Source organism: Varroa destructor, unplaced genomic scaffold (assembly GCF_002443255.2).
Source record: "Varroa destructor unplaced genomic scaffold, Vdes_3.0 BEIS01000006.1, whole genome shotgun sequence".
Classification (NCBI taxonomy): Eukaryota; Metazoa; Arthropoda; class Arachnida; order Mesostigmata; family Varroidae; genus Varroa; species Varroa destructor.
Window position 1 is genome coordinate 16143588 of NW_019211459.1, and position 21093 is coordinate 16164680.

General features: G+C 38.1%; 1 protein-coding gene across 9 annotated transcripts; it reads left to right on the top strand.

The window, feature by feature from the left end:
* The first annotated feature begins 11 nt into the window (after window positions 1–11).
* Window positions 12–20310, top strand: LOC111253475 (aminopeptidase NAALADL1-like). 9 transcript variants are annotated; one of them, XM_022812897.2, is made up of 21 exons: window positions 12–152; window positions 3411–3515; window positions 5640–5804; window positions 6444–6568; window positions 6803–6944; window positions 8345–8441; window positions 8618–8708; window positions 8941–8999; window positions 9331–9414; window positions 9668–9840; window positions 10023–10154; window positions 10548–10672; window positions 11230–11356; window positions 11714–11830; window positions 12006–12126; window positions 12286–12377; window positions 12600–12689; window positions 12984–13049; window positions 13319–13468; window positions 13727–13961; window positions 14547–20310. In XM_022812897.2, exons 2-21 carry the CDS (start codon window positions 3465–3467, stop codon window positions 14690–14692), a joined length of 2388 nt encoding a protein of 795 aa, XP_022668632.1. In that variant the 5' UTR covers window positions 12–152; window positions 3411–3464; the 3' UTR covers window positions 14693–20310. The 9 variants fall into 9 exon arrangements, with proteins under 9 accessions (XP_022668632.1, XP_086848210.1, XP_022668633.1 ...); XM_022812898.2 differs by lacking the exon at window positions 12–152 and adding an exon at window positions 844–978; XM_022812894.2 differs by lacking the exon at window positions 12–152 and adding an exon at window positions 1065–1572.
* Window positions 20311–21093: the final 783 nt, after the last annotated feature.

Below are 21093 nucleotides of genomic sequence, written 5' to 3' on the forward strand. Positions count from 1 at the left end.
GCGTCTTCGTATTTGCAGCAGTGGCCGCCGCCTCTCTTAGCAGGAGCCTATGCGTCGAATGGAGCTACCGCCGCGCCAATCGACAATCCTGGAGCCTCCACGGTCGGAGCAGTAGCAGCTGTAGTAGGCCCTATCAACTCGCCAAAGTCACGGTGTGTAGGACCTGATTTTATAGCACACTGTTTTGCTGTTCGCTGGATCTGATAGTTATTTTACGTAGGCGTTGTTAGTATTGAGTTGCTCCCCCGCCACTTTCTCGGTTCTCTATCGACCTGAGACCGTCGTCGTGGCCGTGCGTGTCTCTGGCTGTGTTGAGCTGCAACTTGATACAGCACAACACACAAGCAACGATCGACAGTTATTACAAGGCGGACTAGTAGTTGCTGGAGTAGGCAGCAGCCATACGTGGTAACAGGGCAGCGACAGGCGCCTCACCAAATCGTGCCAATAGTATGCTCACGTTGTGATGACTACGCCGTTGTCAGCTGTTATTTTCCTCGCAGGCAAGACCGAGCTTCCTGTCTGTCGCTTACCTGTCCGGTATTTTGTAATCCACTGACATCAATGCATGCTCTTTTAAAGGGCAGCGTATACCTGCTTTCGTAGTCATTGGCCGACTGCGACAAATTCTCTAGGAGGGACATGATCGACAGCTCATTTCCCCCACCACGAAGAAAGTGAGGGTAAAAAGTCACAAATCTGATCGAAAGTGACTGCAAGAGATAATACCTGTCAAACGATCTCGACCAAACGACGTGGACTCGGCGGCTGTGTGTGTCTATGTGTGTGTGCGGTGTACGTCATCGCTTTGCCTCTGTATCTTCTAACTATTGTATTGTCGTTGTTATTACCTATTTATGGCCTTTGCGTTGACTGACAACGCCCGTCAATTGCAACAACGGCGGTGGCGGCGGCTTACCAATAGACAACGAGGCATCATTACTGTCTCTAGTAAACTCTACGTACTGTTACTCCGTCGTTAGTATCTGTTTCTCTTGCCTTCGCCCCTTCAATTTTTTATTCAAAAAAGCGCTTTTTCGTTTCATTTGCCTGTGATTCTATTGTGATAACTGTGATAACGCACCCGTAATCTAGACGACGGGTACTAATCATCCGCTTCATCGAAAGCGCTCCTGGTTCACTTCGCATGCTAACGCAAACCGGACGTCACCCGCAACACAAACGACAAAAAAATAGCAGCGACAACAACAATAGCAGCAGCAGCAGCAGTGATAGCAGCAGCAACAACAACAACAACGGGAGAAAACCTGGACAGCGCTACCGACGGCGTCCACTGTAATCAGAGCAGGGATCGTTACAAGGACTGATACTAATGGAGTTAATCTGCGCGAGTGAGCGATAAATCGTTCACTACATCGAAAAGCAGTATACCACTCTCGGCGGAAACTGCTTATTATTGCTGGTGTTGCTTGCAGTTGGCACTGATTAGTATCGGGTACGTCGTGGTGCCCCTTCGTCGCAACCGAAGACGAGAGGGGCACAGGCAGTAGCTGTTGAGCAGTCCGGTCTTTTACTTATCATTAATGGATGCCTGACATCGATGGTGAGCAGGTACCGAAATAGTAACGGTAGCCAACACGTTGTTATGATACTGGAGGGATATGTACGCTTTGTAGTCAGATATACGTGACTGTGGGGAGGACGGCACAGGGCGTGAGCTGACACCCAGCTATATTTATGTAAAAGTCAATTGCAGCTCTTAATGCGGAACATTAGGAATTAAGCGCTGACTGCCGCCAGGTAATGGGCCATTCTGAAACACCCAGATGGGTAACTTATGAGGTATTCTGACGTGTTGCTTTCTGAGCGGGGCGCAACGCAAAAACAAATTCAAACGCTTCATTTCGCTAAATGGATCAACCATTTAAAAAGTGTAGGGTAGCAAATAGTCACATAATGAAAATAATAGAGTCATGCTTGAAACAAATTTTGGCAGCGTTTCGACGTGGAAAGTATTAGCGGGCATAAGCGATTATTATTATTATTATCGTTGTTCGGTTATGGCGGAATATGACTGATGGAAACGTACTTACGACTGAATCCGATTAATTTATGAAACGACGCTGAGCAAATCATGCCCACAACTATAAAAAAAAGATTATTTCAAATAAAAAGAGGGATAGCCTGAACGTACGATTACATGGTCTGTATGCATAACATAGGTTAATTTAACCTTATGATTGAACATCAGTGATTAAAGAATTAAGGGTAGATTCAGCAGGATACACATAGCCTGTTATGCATGGAGAACGCTACGCTCTCCAGTGAATGTCAGTTCCTCGACACGAGGAACGCGTGATAATAGGGAAGATTAGGGCGTTGTTTTTTGCATTTTTTTTGTCCTGTTAAACGGTAGCCATGAAATGCTTAAACAGATAATTTGGTATCCTTTCGATAGGTCGAGTTGTGTTCGTGCTATAGTCATGGCGAGTCTGGCGCTGTTGTTTTGTAGAAGGAAGGACGTGCTTAGGACAGATCAAGTTTTCACTTAAGATATTTAGTCGCCAAGAATACTAGATAAAATCAGGGGCTGGATTCATTTTTATTGTTACGGGATTACGAATATATGAGATGTTTCGTGCGTACTGTTGGTAAACATACTTACGATTACACCTGATTAAGTTCTGAACTAACGTTGACCGCATTATGGCCACATCTGAAAAATAAGGTTATCTTTAATGTGACGTGAAGAGGCCAATTTGGATCTGTGCAATTCGGTGTCGATGCAGTCAGTCTCAGCTGCCTATGCAGGCCTGAATAATACAATATAATACTTTAATGAATGACGATAGGAAGTTAAAACTTATGCCGACAACGTCAGCAGTTAAAAAAAAATTGAGCGCGTTTGGGCTTAATAAGTTTAAATGCGTCGGCAGTGGATGCTGTCGAGTATTGTTCATTATTGCTACTTGCGCCTGAATGTGAATTGTGTAAGGTTCGTTTATAAGTTACCTAAGATTATCATAACTTAATACCTTGTGGTAAGATTGTAGGTATTTTATTATTGTTGCAATTCGTTATTATTTTTATTTTTAATTTTCCTAAATAAATATTTTTACTTTTCCACGTTGTTCGAGGCCGTCAGTGACATAGCCGAAAATGGACGTAGGAAAGATTTCCATTATTGGTGTCAAATTTTTCCAACACAAAAGTTTAGGTCCGAACACAAATTTAAAGTCTATTGATGACACTGTCGTAAATTGCAGAGACAAAAAAAGAATGAAAATTCTAGGTATCCGAAATTGTTTAAAAAAGACGACGAGCTTAACGATCCCCACATCTAATAATAGTGGTGCTCATTAATCATGTCTGGTTTATTGACTAAAAAGTAATTATTGGTAAGATAGGTTAACCACATTAATTAAAAATAAGTATATTTAATATTACAGATTAACCAGCACAATAGATAAAAGGATAATCGTTAAGAAACTTGCTCCTAAAATATGTCTGCACAATATCGTCCTTATCGGGATGAGGAGGACGTCCCTCCAGAGGTACGTAATCATTTCTGCCATGGAGTTTATAATTAATGGTAGTAATAGTTACAAAGCAACATTTCATTCTACTTCGTGACTCATCGAACGCATAACTCATCGATAACTACTGTAATCTTTACTTATTACATATGTCTAGAGATACCTTCGATTTATATGCGCTACGAAGAATTTATTAATAGATATTTACCCAGCTAGACCCATTATTATTCTGCAAAATCTCAGCCTATACACATTTTCATGCCACGTGCTACTCGTAGAAAAATGTAACTAAAAATTTATTAAGTCTGGGTGCTGGGAGTAGACTGTGCGGTAAAGTACGGGCAATTGATTTATTTCGAAGGAACCAACAAAGGGAACGAAGAATCTCTTCACCCGAGTTAACTATTTGTGGCTGAAGACCAAACGAGGGCAACGGGTTCCATAATAGGTATACTACTTGGCATGGAAAGGCACGCTTCAGCGATTTTCGAGCGACTACCTGACCAATCTCACTTACCGCTAATTGTGGTTAACTAGAGTAGATTAGCTTCAGTTTCTGACCACTGCTTTAGTACAGATATTTTCGTAAGCTTATTATGACGTAGTCTTCTATAGTTTCGTTTTTATTCGCGATGTTTGTATCGTGTCCGCCATATACTTTGCTCATTGTAAAAGTCCATCGATTATTAATGTGTTTGACACAATCTGTAGACGATCTATATACAGGTAGTATTAATATAATTCGTAGAATCCGCTCTGTAGCACCTTGTAGCGCTCGATATTTAACAAAGTATAGAAAGATATATGAGATGCTTGTGCAAATTCAGTAAAAGTGACCACATATTTTGAATTCGAAGGGGGTAACTGGATCCTTAATCGCACTGTAAACTCCATGACACGTTAGCGTAATTGAATAGATATTCAACACAAGCGATAATACTTCGTAACTGCTATTGAATTTAGAATTTGCGTCGAAGATATTGATAACCGAAGGGGTCTCATATACGTCCCTTCAAACGCGCCTACATAGCAGAGTAGTAGGTACTTATTGCTCTAACCAAAAGCAACAGAACGGATGATTCCAAGTCACCATATGACCTATTAGCGAGTCTACGCGTCACGTACGCGTTCATCTTATCCGTGAATTGAATCGGTATTCATCTGTTGTAGGTTCTAACTTTGCAGTTACCCACTTACTAAGACCCTCCATGACAACTTTATTGTCTCACATATTTTGCAAGCACATATATTGAAAGCATAAAGACATTCCTAAATGACAAAGTTTTACGAAAGTCGGTGAAGACAAAAGGTGAACTAGAGATTTGAGGTCCGTAATTCAAGTAAATTCAACAGAAAATGGATTGCTATTTCGTAATTTTGCTCCACCATTTTATTTTGAAACAGTAAAAACAGACATTTTTTTATTTGCATTAAATAAAAAAAGTACAGGTAATGTGGTACACAAAATTCTTTTGCTAACATCCATACGTAGTCTATAGCCAAACTAAATAATTCCTTAAAGAAGTTGTACCGCGAAGAAGTACATATTTGATTAGATGAAAAAGTAAATTTCAGATTTTGAAGCAATTATACTTTATTGCACTAAATTCCGATACTGATTAACCCGTTTAAGTCATGTAAGTATCGGATGCCGACCATTTTTTCTTCAAGCTATAATTTTTTGTATCGTTAACTTATTTAGCATTGAATAATTTGGTAAACGATAATTTGAGGATCCTATAAATATATGTATGTTATAACTTTATACATGGATACTTTATGGGTTTGTGCATCTGTGTTCCGAAAAATGCTCGTTTCTTGTTACAAACAAAAACAGACCATTAGCGTTTGATCCCGATAGATTGATAGCGGTAATTTCGATTTCTCAAAAATCGAATGGATGTTGCAGACCAGAGACTCCACTATAATTTATTGATAGATCAGTGTTCAATGTTATGAATGAGAACCAAAATAGTAAATAACTCACCGTAAAATCAGTAGCCCGCGTAGTACATTCAGTATTCGGAATATTGGAATCACAGGAAACAAATTATTACTTTATATTTATAGTAAAAAAACTAAGGTTCGTAAAAAAACGTATGTCCTTTTTTAAACAACACTTTTTGCTCTTTACTGTTCCAGGAACGTGCTTGGGTGGACGATGGACCCAGCGGGCGTATCCAGATTTACGAAAAAACGACTCATGATATTCACCATGTGGTCACTCAACGTCATCTAGTACTCGGCGGATGTACGATTGCCATCGTTGCGGGTTTGATCGGTTTACTCACCGGTTACTTCGCACATGTGCGTAAACGAATTTACGCGACTGAATGACGATCAGATAAACGACAATCAATCCATATGTATTTGTATTTCTACGACAACAGTTCTTATACATATTGTTGCCGTAACCGACTTTTTCTAATTGTACCAGTATGCCCATAGAATAATAGTTTAAGCTAACATCGGAACTAGAAAAACGAACTGAAATGCGATTAGAATACCTTCTAAAATCCATTAAAAATTACGATTGCGGCACATGGGGTCTCGTGTATAAAGTACTTTTCATTGAAGGTACAAAGTTATGCCGAAAATTATCGTAATCATTAAGTTTATCTGCAATTGACTTTGAAATAGACGACACATAAGATTATTGAAAAATTTAATTATCGTTTTATAATTTCTATACACTCCAATAACGAATGGTATATTATAGATATATTGGGCTGTTGAACAATGTTTGCATAATGTAGTATATCCCCAATATTAGCTCCAACTGCCAACATAACATGCTCTTCCGAAGGACATTTTGTGGGTCCTCAAAATGGTTTGAAAAGGAGTTTAAGGAACAAGAGTTACTTGTTCTAGCTACTCATTATTTTTTTACGTAATTTTTGTTCTGTCATGTCATGTTCTTCGATTTCTTGCTAAGATACATTTTAGACGGAATACGGGGCATGTAATCGGGGTCGATCTGTAGCATTGTTTTCGGTTTATGATGCAGACCAGGACGTTAAGGAGAAAATTCTTAAATATCTTGACCCTACGGTGTTTTCCCACCACGCTGAGTAAGTATCATTGTTTTAGAAAAGCTAACTATTCATGTTGTCGATAATCGTTAATACAATTCTTCTTCGTTATCAGGATAGGAAGAAAATACGAGTACGAAACATTACATGCAAAGGCTAGTTTTTATTCATACCCAAGTGTCTAGTTTGTTTTTGATCTCTCTATTTCTATACACGTGATTCTGTACTTATACGTGTTTTACAAATCTCTTCACGTACAAAACCGTTCGGCAGTCTTCTTAGCGCCAATCTCACGGATACGGCGGTAGTGGAGATGATTCGAGGCGAGTGGCGGAAGTTGAAATTAGACGAAATCGACCTCGATGAATTCACCGACTCTGTCGCTCAACAGGGGGATCAGCCTAACACAATTGAAGTAAGCACTAGTAAATATTGGGTTGTAGAAAAGTATTTACCGTTTTTCTACCTAGACAGTTTTAGGCTCACATATTTTGGATCATATGAGTTGCGCATGGTCGGTTTTGGTGTTATTCGAAAGCTGAAGTTTGGTAATAGAAGATGTGCTAAAATTGTTGGAATATCTGTATTCAGACTTGTCATAGAGTGCCTTGAGTATAAGTGAAATTTCGGCAAAAAGTCCCTTTATTTTTCAATTACATTACAATGAAAAGGGCACGAGTACTGTCAAGGCCCGCAGGAATATGCGCTGTTTAGGGTGAGGATGCAAAGTGTGATGTGAAAGGTGCTGTTCGTAGTTGTCAACCAATTACGGAAGGAGCTGATGAAACTACTACGAACGCTGAGAGAGACCAATAGCTGAGTAGCCATGATGTTGCCGAGAAGCTAAACATCCATCACGAAATAATTTTAAATAATTTTAAGAAAGCTGACTGTAACAAAGAAACCAATGTTTATGTGCTTCAGAATTGATGCTATAGAATTAGTTGATCGCATTTCTATTTGCGAAACCTTACATAAACGTAATGAAAATCGAACCTTTTTAAACGGTTAATCACGGATGATTAAAAACTGACTATATGCGACAGTATTGTGTGAAGAATTCGTTCTGTATGAGTTGCTGTCACCTGGTAAAACGATTGATTCCAACTTCCACTATCAACCTCTAACAAGACTTAATAAGACCTCATCCACTGAAAAAATCGACCGGAGATAGTGAACAGAGAAAGCGCCATTTTTTGCCATGTAATTCATCTTGCACCATTAAATTATCATCTGCTTCAGTTTCTACAGAACTCCCTTAATGATGTTAGTTTAGTTTCAATGAAGGAATGCAGAAATTATTTAACACGCTTTTTTGCTTAGAGATCGCAAACATTTTGTAATAACAGGATTATGGTGTTATCGTAAAAACGAGAGAAGATTATCTATAAAAACGGCGTGCCTTTAGCTCTGTAATATTATTGTAAAAAATGAAAAATATTTGCTACTGTGTTGACCTAAAAACGCTCAATACTTTTTCGAAATCCAGTATCCGTATAGGTTTAAACAGAAATAATGAAACATGTCAACCCGGAATTAATAACATGTATTACCAAACAAAACGTAGTGAATGTGATTTATCAAGCGTTGAACGCATGCGAAGCTGATCCGTGTCAAAAACAGAATTCCAATGCGGATATTTACCAGCGAAAAACTGAACCAGCAAATACGTCACATAAGACAGAAAATTAATGCTAATTTAATTTGATAAACAGTTGATACAAACATTAGTAGAACGAAATTTTTTATTAACGTTTGCAACATCTTTTGTACTTCCTAATAACGGGATGCAAACTTTCTACTTTTCGGGTTCAGATTATCTACACAAATGGCACTAAGGATCAAACGAAGTTGATGTTATCACCCGATGAGTATTCATTCGTAGCTTTCACTGTCAACAAATCAATTGAAGGTGAGTAAAGTCTGTATAGAAGCATTTTTAGCGAAGAGGCGCATTTTGTATTCTACTTATCTTCTTATCTCTTGTTTGAGGCAAACTACAACCAGCCTATTCAGCAGTGCAGTTCCTGGTATCACAGGGATTTGTTAGAAATAGACAGCAATTTTGATATTTGTTTTCGTTTGTAGGAAAACTTACGTATGTGTCGAAATTGGACAGACAGGATTTCGCATATTTACACAAATTGGGAACAGTAAACGGCACCATTGCACTGGCCAGGTAAGATAAGTGAAGTAATTTTTTTAAAGTATCTGTATGTTGAGCATACAGGTCCATATTTGTGCAGCAATAATTGTGGAACATGCTACAAAACTAACTTGCTCTGGCCAGCTTACAGAGCTCTGTTCACTACAAAACCAACGAATCTAACATAGCCTTGAAGCAACAAAAATACTGAAGTATCTCATACTCGTTATAAATTTTCACGAAAAGGATTCACTCTTCATTACAGATATGGCGTAATACCGTTACGTGAGCAAATCAAGTATGCTTTTTCATTAGGAGCGCTAGGTGAGTGAAACGACGCACTGCAGTAAGAAGAAGAACCTTTCTTAACGCAACAATCCTTTTTTGGTTATCTGATATTCCTCCAATCACCAATTTTTGATTTACCGACTTTAATATTATACGTTTAACGTTAGCCTAAGATAAGTAATTTATAAACATGGGATCTAATCAGCCGCTGTTACTGGCGATAAATCGCCATATTGCGCCAATGCCATTTGACGCACATGTCATATAGCAGTGAATTCTCTTTCAGCTTTTCTCCTGATCATTTACTCGTTTTAAGCGTTCGGCCTAATGCATCTACATAACTAATTGTTGCCGTGTTATTTCCCAGGTGTTCTTTTGTATATGGATCCTACAGATTATCCGACCGACTATAATGAATCTGCTTTGCCCCGTGTCTCCGCCCCGTATTTAGGTAGCCCACACAATCTAAATGTTCATAACCATGAATTTATTACTGAGGATTATTCCAACCTTGCTGCACATCTGAATTTCTTCGGCAAGACTTCTGTTGCGTGACATCTTAACGTTACGTAGAGCGAAAACCATATAATAATAGGAATAATCACGATCATTAATAATTCGTGGACTAGTTTATAACCTGACGCAGTAACCAATTCGCTTTCCTGGAATCGATCACATAACTGAAGTTGCCGTTCGTGTTTTAGATTTACCTATTCAAGTCATTAGTGGGCAACTGGCCAGCAAGCTTCTACTGGAGCTCGACGCAGATACGAACGGCACTCAATTACCCATGCGGATGCGCGGTGGGTTTAAAAATGTCCTCTTCGTTTCGGAACCTTCGAGAAATTTTACGATCAAAATCACAACGCACAACAAGGTTTATAGGTTTTGCTTATGTGTAAATACTCGTTTTTAAAATTGAATACTGTATTTATTGAATGAAGAAGATTCGCATGTCTATTTTCGTGATTTAATAATTTATCGATCGTTTATCTTTCATAAATTGCAGTGGCATCACTATAATTCCATACAATGATTTTTTTATTACTGGTTGATCAGGTAAAGTCAGCGAACCTGACCAACGCCATTGGAGTGCTTCAGGGTCGCGTCGAACCGGACCGTTATATCATAGTTGGAGCAGGTCGGGATTCTTGGAGTCCGTCTAACGTTGGTGGAACTGCTCTTCTACTGGTAAATAATACCCTGTTAAAATCAAGTTTTATCGAGTCACTTTTTTAAGCAGGAAAAATATTTTAGTATTTAAAGTGCGCAATACGAGCTTGGGCTTATCCTTTGGCAGGCCGTTCTTCGCAACGGTAATTTGTCCATCTGTAATCCTTTGTACAAGAAGGCAAATTCTTACATGAACATTAATATATAATGAATGTCTTGAGTTTTACTTTCGGTACTGTCTTTTTGGACCCCTGGATTTGTATGTGTTGGGTTTTCGTTGCATATGCGCCTTAGTTACAAGCATCGTCAACTCTGTTCAAACTATGGTAGAATCCGGTACATCAAATACGACAAAAACACTTTTGTTTGAACGAAGATTTAGTATGCCGTTCGTTATATTTGCTTACGTAGGAACTGGCTCGTGTTTTTGGCCAATTAGTAAAGGATGGCTGGCGACCTCGACGTTCCATCGTGTTCATCAGTTTCGCTGGCGAGCATATGAATTCTGCTGGGCTCAGCCATTTTCTACAATCAAGGTATCTACAGCTATGCTTAACGAATTCGGAAGGTAATTCTGAAGGTAATATATCTGAAGCTAGTTCTATCTTAAAAAACGAGTGATTATACTTCAGCTAGACAAGGGCCATATTCAACTGTACGACACTTTAATACACAAATGTGCCATAAACGCAAAGAAACTATTTGCGAAGGAGAATAATCGAAATCGAGGGCGAAAGGTCCAGAAAGCAATGGTTTTGCATTTGTAACGATATTATCGAGTAATGTCATTTTAACTTATCCTGTTTTCCCAGGCCTTCTGAATAGATCAGTAAGTGCTGCCGATTCGTCGCAATTAATAACAGATTCTTTGCTGCTCTAGATAAATAAAGAGGACACTAAGAATTACTACATCTGAATGCGACCACTGTATAGCGTTTGCTCTGGGCCTTTTTTGAGCTGTATGGCTGTCTTTTTTGTTGCTTCATCTAGCAGTATTTTCAGAACGCTACAAAGGAGTTTTGTTTGGATTTATCCATCTTTTTTTTCACGTTCTTGTCCACGTTCTTAACCCATTTTCGTCGTGTTCGAGTAGACTGAACGTGTTGCGAGGTCGCACTGTTGCCTACATAGACGTCACCAACCCCGTGATGGGCTCTACTTCGATCCTAGCCACCAGCTCGCCGCTTCTTAGTCAAGCGCTCTTCAACGCTTCGTCGCTCGTGAGTGTCCACCGATTATATTTACTGATCAAAGTTATCCGACAACGGCAGCAAAATTACTAATGTACTACTGGATTAAAAACCATATTTGAGCTGCATCGTTGGCTATGAAGCCTAACCCGTTATATCGTCGTACTTTAGTTTGCTAAGTAGAACTAAGATTATTCTTCCACAAGAAAAAAGATTGAATCGACTTTGTCTATTCGCGTGTTAAGAACGTTTTCAGCGGAAACCGTTATTAGAAAAAGGTGTTTAGGAATATATTTTAAACCTAAATACTACGTAACAAATAGTATCGTGTTGAAATCATGTTTTTATTGTTATTACACCGTTATTCATCAACAATTTGCGCATTAGGTGGCATCCGCAAACGGGAACAGTGTGGATGGGGAGGGTGTACCAACGCTCTACAGGGAATGGTTACAAAACTTCCCGCAACAAAAGCCGATCAAATCTGCAAAGGACATTTTTAAGGTATAATGGTCACTAAGGCACGGTACTTCATGATTTCCAATAAGACTTCATTGTCGGTAGTTCATCGTCGGTATCGTTCGTTGTGATTCAGTAATGAAAGTGGGGTGCAGTACTGTTCGGTGTCAGACGTCTGTACACATCACGGGGTAAAGTATCTTTTATAATTTGGTTTAAGGTTGCGCAGGATCTCTCTGGTTGGAACGATTCGACTGGTACCATGAACACTTTCCTGCTCGAACCTAATAGTTTCGACGTCAATGGTACCCGTGGCCTATTCAATAACTATCTCCATTCAGGTAAACGATTAAAGAGAGTTGCAGACCCTGATTTATGGTTATTATAGGTCACGTCAATTTGAAGCGATTTACTGTACTTAAATAATAATGCTGTTTAACGCAGCACCGACGACATGAGTTAATATATTTTCAAATTTTACTGTTTAATTACTGTTACAGCGTTGTTTATGTACAGGCCAATGATTCGGCTCTTAGATCACACGGATGGCTTTGCTCCATTTCTCACGCAGGCAGGAATCCCAGTTATACAGGTAATTATAAAAGTACGAAACTTAGTGAATAGTTAAATAACTCAAAATATCAAAGTTTAACTGGCGGACACTTTTTTAATTATAGCGCAAAGGCAAGGAGCGGCAGAAAATGGACTGTCAAGAATGCTTCTTAAAATTTATCGACTACCTAGAGAAAAAGCCAATGTTCCAAGTAACTGTCTGAGGCACTAATAAACACACCCCAAACGCGACTTGCTTCAGGTATCCTACGTCAATAAAGGGTACTTGCATACTCGACGCATGGACCCTAAACCCGCATGGTTCCGGACGCAATTCGACTCATTAAAAAAGGCATGAAACATTACATATGCATTTATTTATTGTAACTGCTTTGTTTTTAAAATTAGAAAATGCTCTTTAAAATAGTTGACTGACCGTGCAAGTGGTATTACCAAGGTACCGACTCAATAACGATAAACCCAGGCTTCAATACCTAACTTTTTTTTAATTACATAAATATTCGTTATTAAGTCTGGCCTACTTAGGAAAAAGCAAAAAGTTAAAATGTCATTACACATACATGGATCTAATAACCTTAATTAATCTAAATTAAACCTGTATGCGCTTGCTGAACTTTGATTTTAGGTTCACTCGTCAATGGACGCTGACTTTCGTCATCACATGGCTATAGGAAAGGTTGTGGCTGAATTGGTAAGCGTACCAGCATTGACAATGACGTTATCTGACTGCAGACAATGTTTGGTAACCGATATAAACGGCAAACATCAATCACGGTCTGAATTGGCCCAATTTTTTCGTTATATTACTAATATTCTGTCTAGACGATTGTGCCAGTTATAAATAAGAACAACATTTCGGTTCGGTTCTGTATTTCCGAGAAGAACTTTCGCTGATGCTCTTTATTTGTTATAGTCATTTACTAGCCGCCCACAATAGTTCTGGTGATTATTTACCCCCAGATCCGCGATCTCACAGATTCGCTATTCTTGCCGTTTAATCTACTGGAGTATGCGGTCACCCTACAAAGCTACACAGATACTGCACAGCACCATTTCATAACCTTATGCCGAAAGCCGGATTCCAAAATCTTCGAGCCGTTACAACATGCTGTAAGTAACGCACCATCCTCAAGTCGTTAGTGCAGGAATGTCTCCACCTAATGTAACTAGAACAGCGTGTTATGTGTCGGCAGGGATTTAGTGACCTTACCGGGCACTTATTAAGATCAATTTGTACCTAATGTCGTACCTAATTAATAACATTGATTGACGTACACAGTACCCTAAACAGCCATATTTGTTAGATATTTGAAATTCATCCACCCAAGCAAAGTTACCTGCTACGATATTTCCGTATTCGTGTTGCAGGTCGGAGACTTTTCCTTGAGAGCAGCTGAATTCCATCATCGACAGGATATGCTGGACCTGCGCGATCCGATGGCTATACGAATGGTGAATGATCAGTTACTTCTACTCGAGCGCGCGTTCCTTAGATCGTGTCCCAACCAGTGTTTGAGCGTCACTGGAGTTGACGTATTCAACGAGCAACATGGTGTTGCTACACCAGTAAAGACTTATCCGCAGCTCAGCAATATATTCCCAAGTGAGTACTTTTTAATAACAGAAGACCTCGAAAATAACCAACTAATAGTATTTTAACGAAATGTATGTAGCTTTATCTTATATTCTGTGTTCAGCTCATCTTTTTCTTTCCTCTATAACACTAAGCTTATCTTCGATGAAAACGAACGTGCCGGCAGATCGTGATCCTCGACCTAGCGTAAATACCTGATGCTGGTACCTGCCGCTAGTTCGACCCTCATTTTTTCGATATTTTTATTTTTATTTATTTTTAGTATTTTATATTTTTAATGTTTTCTATAGTATTTCTTTATTTTATATTTGATTTTATAGTACTCGGCTAAGCCTTGGCCTGGAGTACCTTATAGTTTTTGGCTTTAGTGTTTTTGGACTTAACTACTAGAAGAAAGCTATAAGGTGTGCGCACTCAGCCTCGTATCCACTAATCTTCTACGCGTCTCCCTGATATTGTCGACATATAATAACGTTTTTCCTCTCATAACAGATATAATTTTTGTTATTGAATTTTATTCTCCCAGCACAGATAAACCTGTCGCACCATGGTCACTTAATTTTAAGCCCCGTTGTTATTTGCCCCAATTTCAAGGTGTTCTTGATCTAATAACACAGTCGCTCACTGAATCAACCGAATGCGATGACGAACTGGGAGCCCGAATAGTCCTGCTTGTTCACGATATTACCGAGATCATTCGGACAGCAACTGCTTCGTTGCAGTATGTACTGACATTCTGAGAAACTGCGGCCAGTGCTCGCTGTGTAAGATTCATCTAATACAACAAGAAAGCCGGTCAATGCTAGCTTTATCAGCTCTTATAAAAATGATCTATACATAAGTGATTACATGGGATAACGTTCAATAACAGTATCGTAAAATGGCTAGTTACTCTATAGACTGGTTGCTAATTACATAATTGTTAATTTTTTCTACCTTGAACGAACAGCAGTTATGGTAATGTTATTCAATTTCTCTCAAGATGGAAGAGCCTGAAGACCTTCCGTATATTACAAGTCCATCAAACTAGAACAAGAATAACGACGTCGTATGATTACAATACTACGAAATTGACGTTTATGAATTGTGCGGGTGGTTATGCGAGGAGGAAAACGTATCGAAACGTATGAAGGAAAACTACTAGCGCCATATCATTCACGACCACACTACCCTTTAAATATAGGTCATGTCCTAGATCGTCTGCCGTGATGGAGTACGTCTAAGCAGACTGACGGTATCCTATTTTCAAAACGATTAGCTTGACCAGTATCTTAGCGCACGCACATTCCACCTAAAACGCAGACAAATCTAAAAAATGAATAATCTCCAATAAGATTGTTAGGCAGGCGCAACCACGATTCTGGTATCAGCACTTATGTATGTCACACTTGTACGCATCCGGTATTTAGTATTAGACATGCCGTAGTGCAAACAATGGCAAAACTGAAGGTTTTTTGCTGCGTCAAGTAGAGCACTTCTTATGACGTATACAATCACTACAAAGGCAATAAGTAATCCTGTTGACGGGAAGCTATCATCTATTGTTAGCTTAGTCCGCCGCTAGTAGTAATAGTAGCGGTGGCGGCGGCAGCAGCAGCAGTAGCAGGAACACCGTTTTCTATTCTAAAAATTTAGTCATCGAACAACATGAGGCAATATCAAATAAGGCAATCAAGCCGAAACATCAATCATTGTATATGAACTTTATTGAATTTTGTGAGACACAAGAATGATATCTTATCCATCTATATAGGTAGCCAACGATAGCCAGCATTACTGTTTCCGATAAACCCTAGATGACACCAAGTCTTTGCTCTACCCCACGTAAAAAAAGAAAAAGTCGAATAGAGAAAGATCTGTTGATATTCTGAGTTGTGTATAGTGTTTAATTTTCGCATTTCATAGCAACGGTATCGTATGTAACCGACAGAATTTTGGGAACCTAGCTCGAGAAGCTGACAGTCCGCTGGTGCCCTGCCCTGACGAACCGATGGTGACAAAATTGAGCTGATCCATCGCACTTGAAATCATATCTCACGCAGCGTATTGAGTTGCCTTAATTTTAGGTTAGACTCCTATTAATTTCATATGTTGGCACGTCGGCTAGACTAGCAATGCAGAATCTCTAATTTTACACTCTTCGCTGGCGTTCCTCGGTGGATCGTTGTTTCATACGTCTCGAAAGCTAATTCGCCTGTTGTTAATTCATTTGTCAAACTTTGTTTTTCGTAATTATGCAGTTTTTTTTCCAGAGAATCGAAAACCATCTAATTTAAAAACACGTTGCATTTAAGCATGTTCCTGTCATTACTTCATTCGTAAATACGAATACTGACATGGTATTATTTTAATGCTTTCCAGTTCTCCTTTAATATTGTACATTCAATCTGTCATCTCTGGAAAATCAAATTGTAAGCATGCTTACTACGGCAAATAGGCGCCGGAGTAGTAAACACCGACAAACGTTTACTAGGTAGCTAAAGAGACAATGATTTCAACGCCTTCGGGCCATGCGATGGGAATTATGTGCAGATGTAAAGTGTCGAATGAAGATAATTTCGACTTACCGCTAAATAAAAATAACGCTAAGAGTACATAGTACCGCTGTATAAATGACTATCAGAAGCAACGAATTAAATAATGAATTAAAAAATATTGATTTACGTACCAAATTAACGTCAATGTACCATTATATCTCGTGCCCATTATGTCCTGTATTCATCTATGAAAAGCGCCTACTTTCCATGAAACAGACAAAGGCAGTAAGTATAAGAAAACAGGAAGACCTACAACTCTGTATTTTCCCATGCAGCGGTGTAAAGAGCTAAAACCTTTTTCACGAAGTTTCGCTTTTATATATATAGCTCGTACAAGTCTATGCAGATCATTAGCGTTGTTGCTAAATAATCTCTACTATGCTGTCAATATCACACTTAGTATCCACATTACGTATTGACAGTTAACTGAACATATCAATCAGGGTGCAAAGACAAAAACTATATAAGATTGTTTTAAGTACATTTACGAAGTCTCTTTAATTATACTATTGTATCTCTGTAATATGTAATCATTATTTAATGCCTACACTATTCTAAAAGGCATTATAGAGAGAATATATATATATATATATGCATTATTTAGACGTCGTAGATATTTGACCTTAAAGAAAACGATTATTTATTTAATATATATGTTTCTGGCAACCAACGATCGTAGACTAAAGGTCTGCGACAGTCAAGTTCTTTGACTGCAGCTGAAGTAGCCAACAGTACTAAGACGACATGGGAGTGAAGTTCATTTGCCAACGTTTACTTCAACGTCCTCGTATGCGTAAAATCGACTTTTTCACATAAAAGCGCTACCGAATAAGACCACTACATAATTATAGCTAAGGTCTAATCTACAGTCTATGAATTATAATGCATTACGATTTGTATTCCCAGTCTTCCCCTTGGAAAGATAACCATTCTATATATATAATGCTTGTACATATATATATATATATATATATATATATATATATATATATATATATAGAAAGGCCAGCCGGACATATTCTTATTCGTTATTTCTGGTATATTGCTAAAACTCAATATTTTCAATGTCCTGTACATGAAAAAATGTATTAGATGGTAAAAATATACTTTCGACTTCTACCTATACTTCGAGGATCTTATACATACATACGCCTTTTCTGTTTATAGTCCACCTTTTAATTATTGAAACTATGAGGTACGACCTAGCAATTTTCCTTTACACTGCCTTGTGTTGGTACTTAATTGCTGTTAGCCGCGTTATAACGTGGCACCTATGCGGTGTCTGATGTGACTTCAGAGTTTGCCTCCAGCAGCTGGCCATTTTAAGGATGAATTATTTCTATGCCTCATTTTACGAGCAGCTTTACACACGCCATGCGAACCTTGAGGCTTAGTGAGTCGTTGGTTTCAGTCTTTTGGATGCAATAATAGGGTTGACTCAAAAGTTGTTCATCAAGGTAAATCGAATGTCGTTACCTCGGTAGAAATTACCACTGTATTACGTGTAAGGTATGCTGTTGAGTTTCAAATAGACTATAAATTATAATTGTACTTGTACGCCAATGAGAAAAGACGCTGGCCGCTTTCTAAGCACTATCACTGACTAAAGGTCGAAAAGCCAATCTTAAACTGAAACCAACACTTTCGTTATATTATGGAACATATTGTAGTAGTATTCTTGTGCATGCATAATTGCGCGAGCGCATTAATATATTTGTGTAAGCTTAACAGTTAAGTAACGCCTAACTTTCAACGTTTACTTGACAACAATGCAGAAACATTCCAGAAATAAAAAAGGCATATAATGTACTATTTTCATTCATTTTAAACGAACGTCAATCTGTGAATCACATCGCTCCTTGTGATGTGTATCCAGTAATAAACAAGGCCCTAAAAGCCCAAACTCAACTGCTATATTGTAAATCTTCGACTAAATAACGTATATATAAAACTTCCTAGAAATGCTTTCGCAAACTTTTCCCTTGATTTAAACGCTGAATTTTTAGCAATACACACAGATCTATAAATAAATTCTTCGCTCTTTTGGATCAACTGCTCATCTTCGTACATCCTTGAAGCCACTGCGTTTAAGTCAATACATTCATCTATTACGAAATATAGTCATCCAAAGATGGATAATTAAATTAAGCACTGACTAAAACAAGGAAGCGAGCAAACTTATAATATTAAAATATGCCTCTACTCCTATAAGGGAAGCATAAATTAATGACAACTAATTGTATCCATTTTTTTAGTTAGAGTAAGATAAAAGAATCATTGATTGTGAGGCTGAGATTTTCCGGTATCGCTAATTACTATTGTAATTTTTGTTTGTGCAAAATTGCAATAAGAATAAATAAATACAAATGCGGAAACAATATCAGCACCTGCCGACAGTTTTCTGCTAATGTAAAAACGAGATTTAAAGAACGAGTCCGTCGCTACAGTCTGCGGTTTAGATTGCCGCTTACCAGTTCATTGTGAAACCAACCTGTTTGTTGTTTTTCTATCCAATTATTTATCACTGAAACCAGTTGCAAACAGAAGCACGAAATCTAACAATTTTCGAGGGATTTATCACACAGTTAGGGAGTTTTTTATTCACAGTGCGCAAAGATAACTGACATACTATCACTGATACACAACCCACGCTCTTACGCACAGCCACGAGTCACTCATCAGCCTTACAGATATCTATATGATATTATACAACAAGAATTATATATTATATAAATATATTTGCAGAGAATCCCAGCGCAACCTGACTCTTGGTAAAATGAGCACATATTTGTATTTTTATAATAGCCAGTATGAAACGCAGAACTTCCAGAACAGAGGAACATTTAGGCAACGGAAAAACAACAAGGCAGGCTCTGAACAGACCTAGAAAAGGACAGGCACTGAAAAGAGCATAAGAGACATATTTTGACGACGATGATGATTATAATGATGATACACACATACATACGCATGATGAACTCTCGTTTCCGCGCTGTAGACTCGCGTGTCGCATCTTCTGTAACTTGGCAAATTGCAAATGTATAGATGGAACCAGAAGGAATACGTGCGGCAACGACAAAAAATCTATTATGTATTAGAATAACAACGCTAACCTCAAAGGACATTCATAATAATGGTTGGGTGGATCTTGTTGAAATTGTTTCTTCATGGTCCTACGCTTCTAGAGTTGTGTGACAGAAGGGTAAGTCAGTAAGCATAGGACGTGTCCAACGTCACCAAGCATAAGCGTTGTTATAACCAATAATCTAATAAATATTAGCGTATGAAGCGTTATTGTGTGTGCAACCTGTGATAGAACATGATACGCATTAAAGCTAAGGAAGTTAGTGCGTCAAGAAAAGAACGAGATGCCATCAGCGCTTACCTAACGTGCAAGACAATGATAACAGAAACATAACTATGAGACTTCGCCAAGCGATCAGCTAAGCAAAGAATTATTGCATAAAATATGTTGTTAAGTATTAGAAGTAGTTGGTCTTAGGCAGAATTGCTCGAATCGCATAAAAAAACACGGACCAACCCGAGTTTACGGCGCGGTGGAGAGAAATAGGGAAAATAATTCAGATATGTTAAATAAATTTAGAAGGGGTCCGCGTTAGAAAAAACGAAAAGCGAATTATTATGAAATAAAACCAAGATAAAGGCGTGAGATAACGGGAAATTATAAACTTAGATGCCATTAATATATGCGATGATGATCTAAATTGTTTCGACTGCAAGCAAATAGAAATAACGAAATCGATGTTTATAATACAAACAAAATTAAGTCAATAAATGTAAAACTGTTTCACTTAGATAAAGCGGTTAATAGTTATTGCGATAACTGGTACCACTGAGAGTGCTGCTGTTTAGATTAGGTCTTCTAAATTAAAGATTAAAATGACGTTGGTTTATTTCGATTAGTGAAAAAATTAGATTCCCAGTGTATATTTTTGAGTAGTTTTTATTGAACTACTCATTATTGATTATAAAATATAATGTGTATAAAAAATTATAAAATAATTAAACTTCAGTTAACTAAAAGTTTAGAGCTTTACGTACAGTATTACCGTTAAGAATTGTTTTAGCCAGTTAGCTTCGCGCACCGAATAAAGGGCATCTACGCCTGGTTTTGAACCTAAAGACCATGTGTCTTTAAGTTTAATAGATAGCGTAAGTCAAGTTGAAGATAACTGTTAGGTCGATAAACGGCTCTAAATTCCGACATTTCTACCAAGCGTGGCAACCATATGATGTCTAAGGAGACCTGAAGGCATGGAAGTTGATAGGTGAGTATTACAAATATTTTTTAGGTACCAACAAATTATTTCACATCTACTATATATCACGCGGGGCTTTGAATGTATGATTTAATTGACAAATTAATGAAGTGATTAACGATTACTTCATCATTATTAACACATTGGAACTGAAAGTGACTGATCTACTAGGGCAAAACTTCATAGTATTAGTGCATTCTTGCACATAGAAATTACGGAAATTACCACAACCAATACATGTCGGCTTAATTCCAAAAAATCTGCGCCTGACTATCTAAACATCATTATTTTATCATTTTCTCTCCGTTGAAATAATATTAAAGT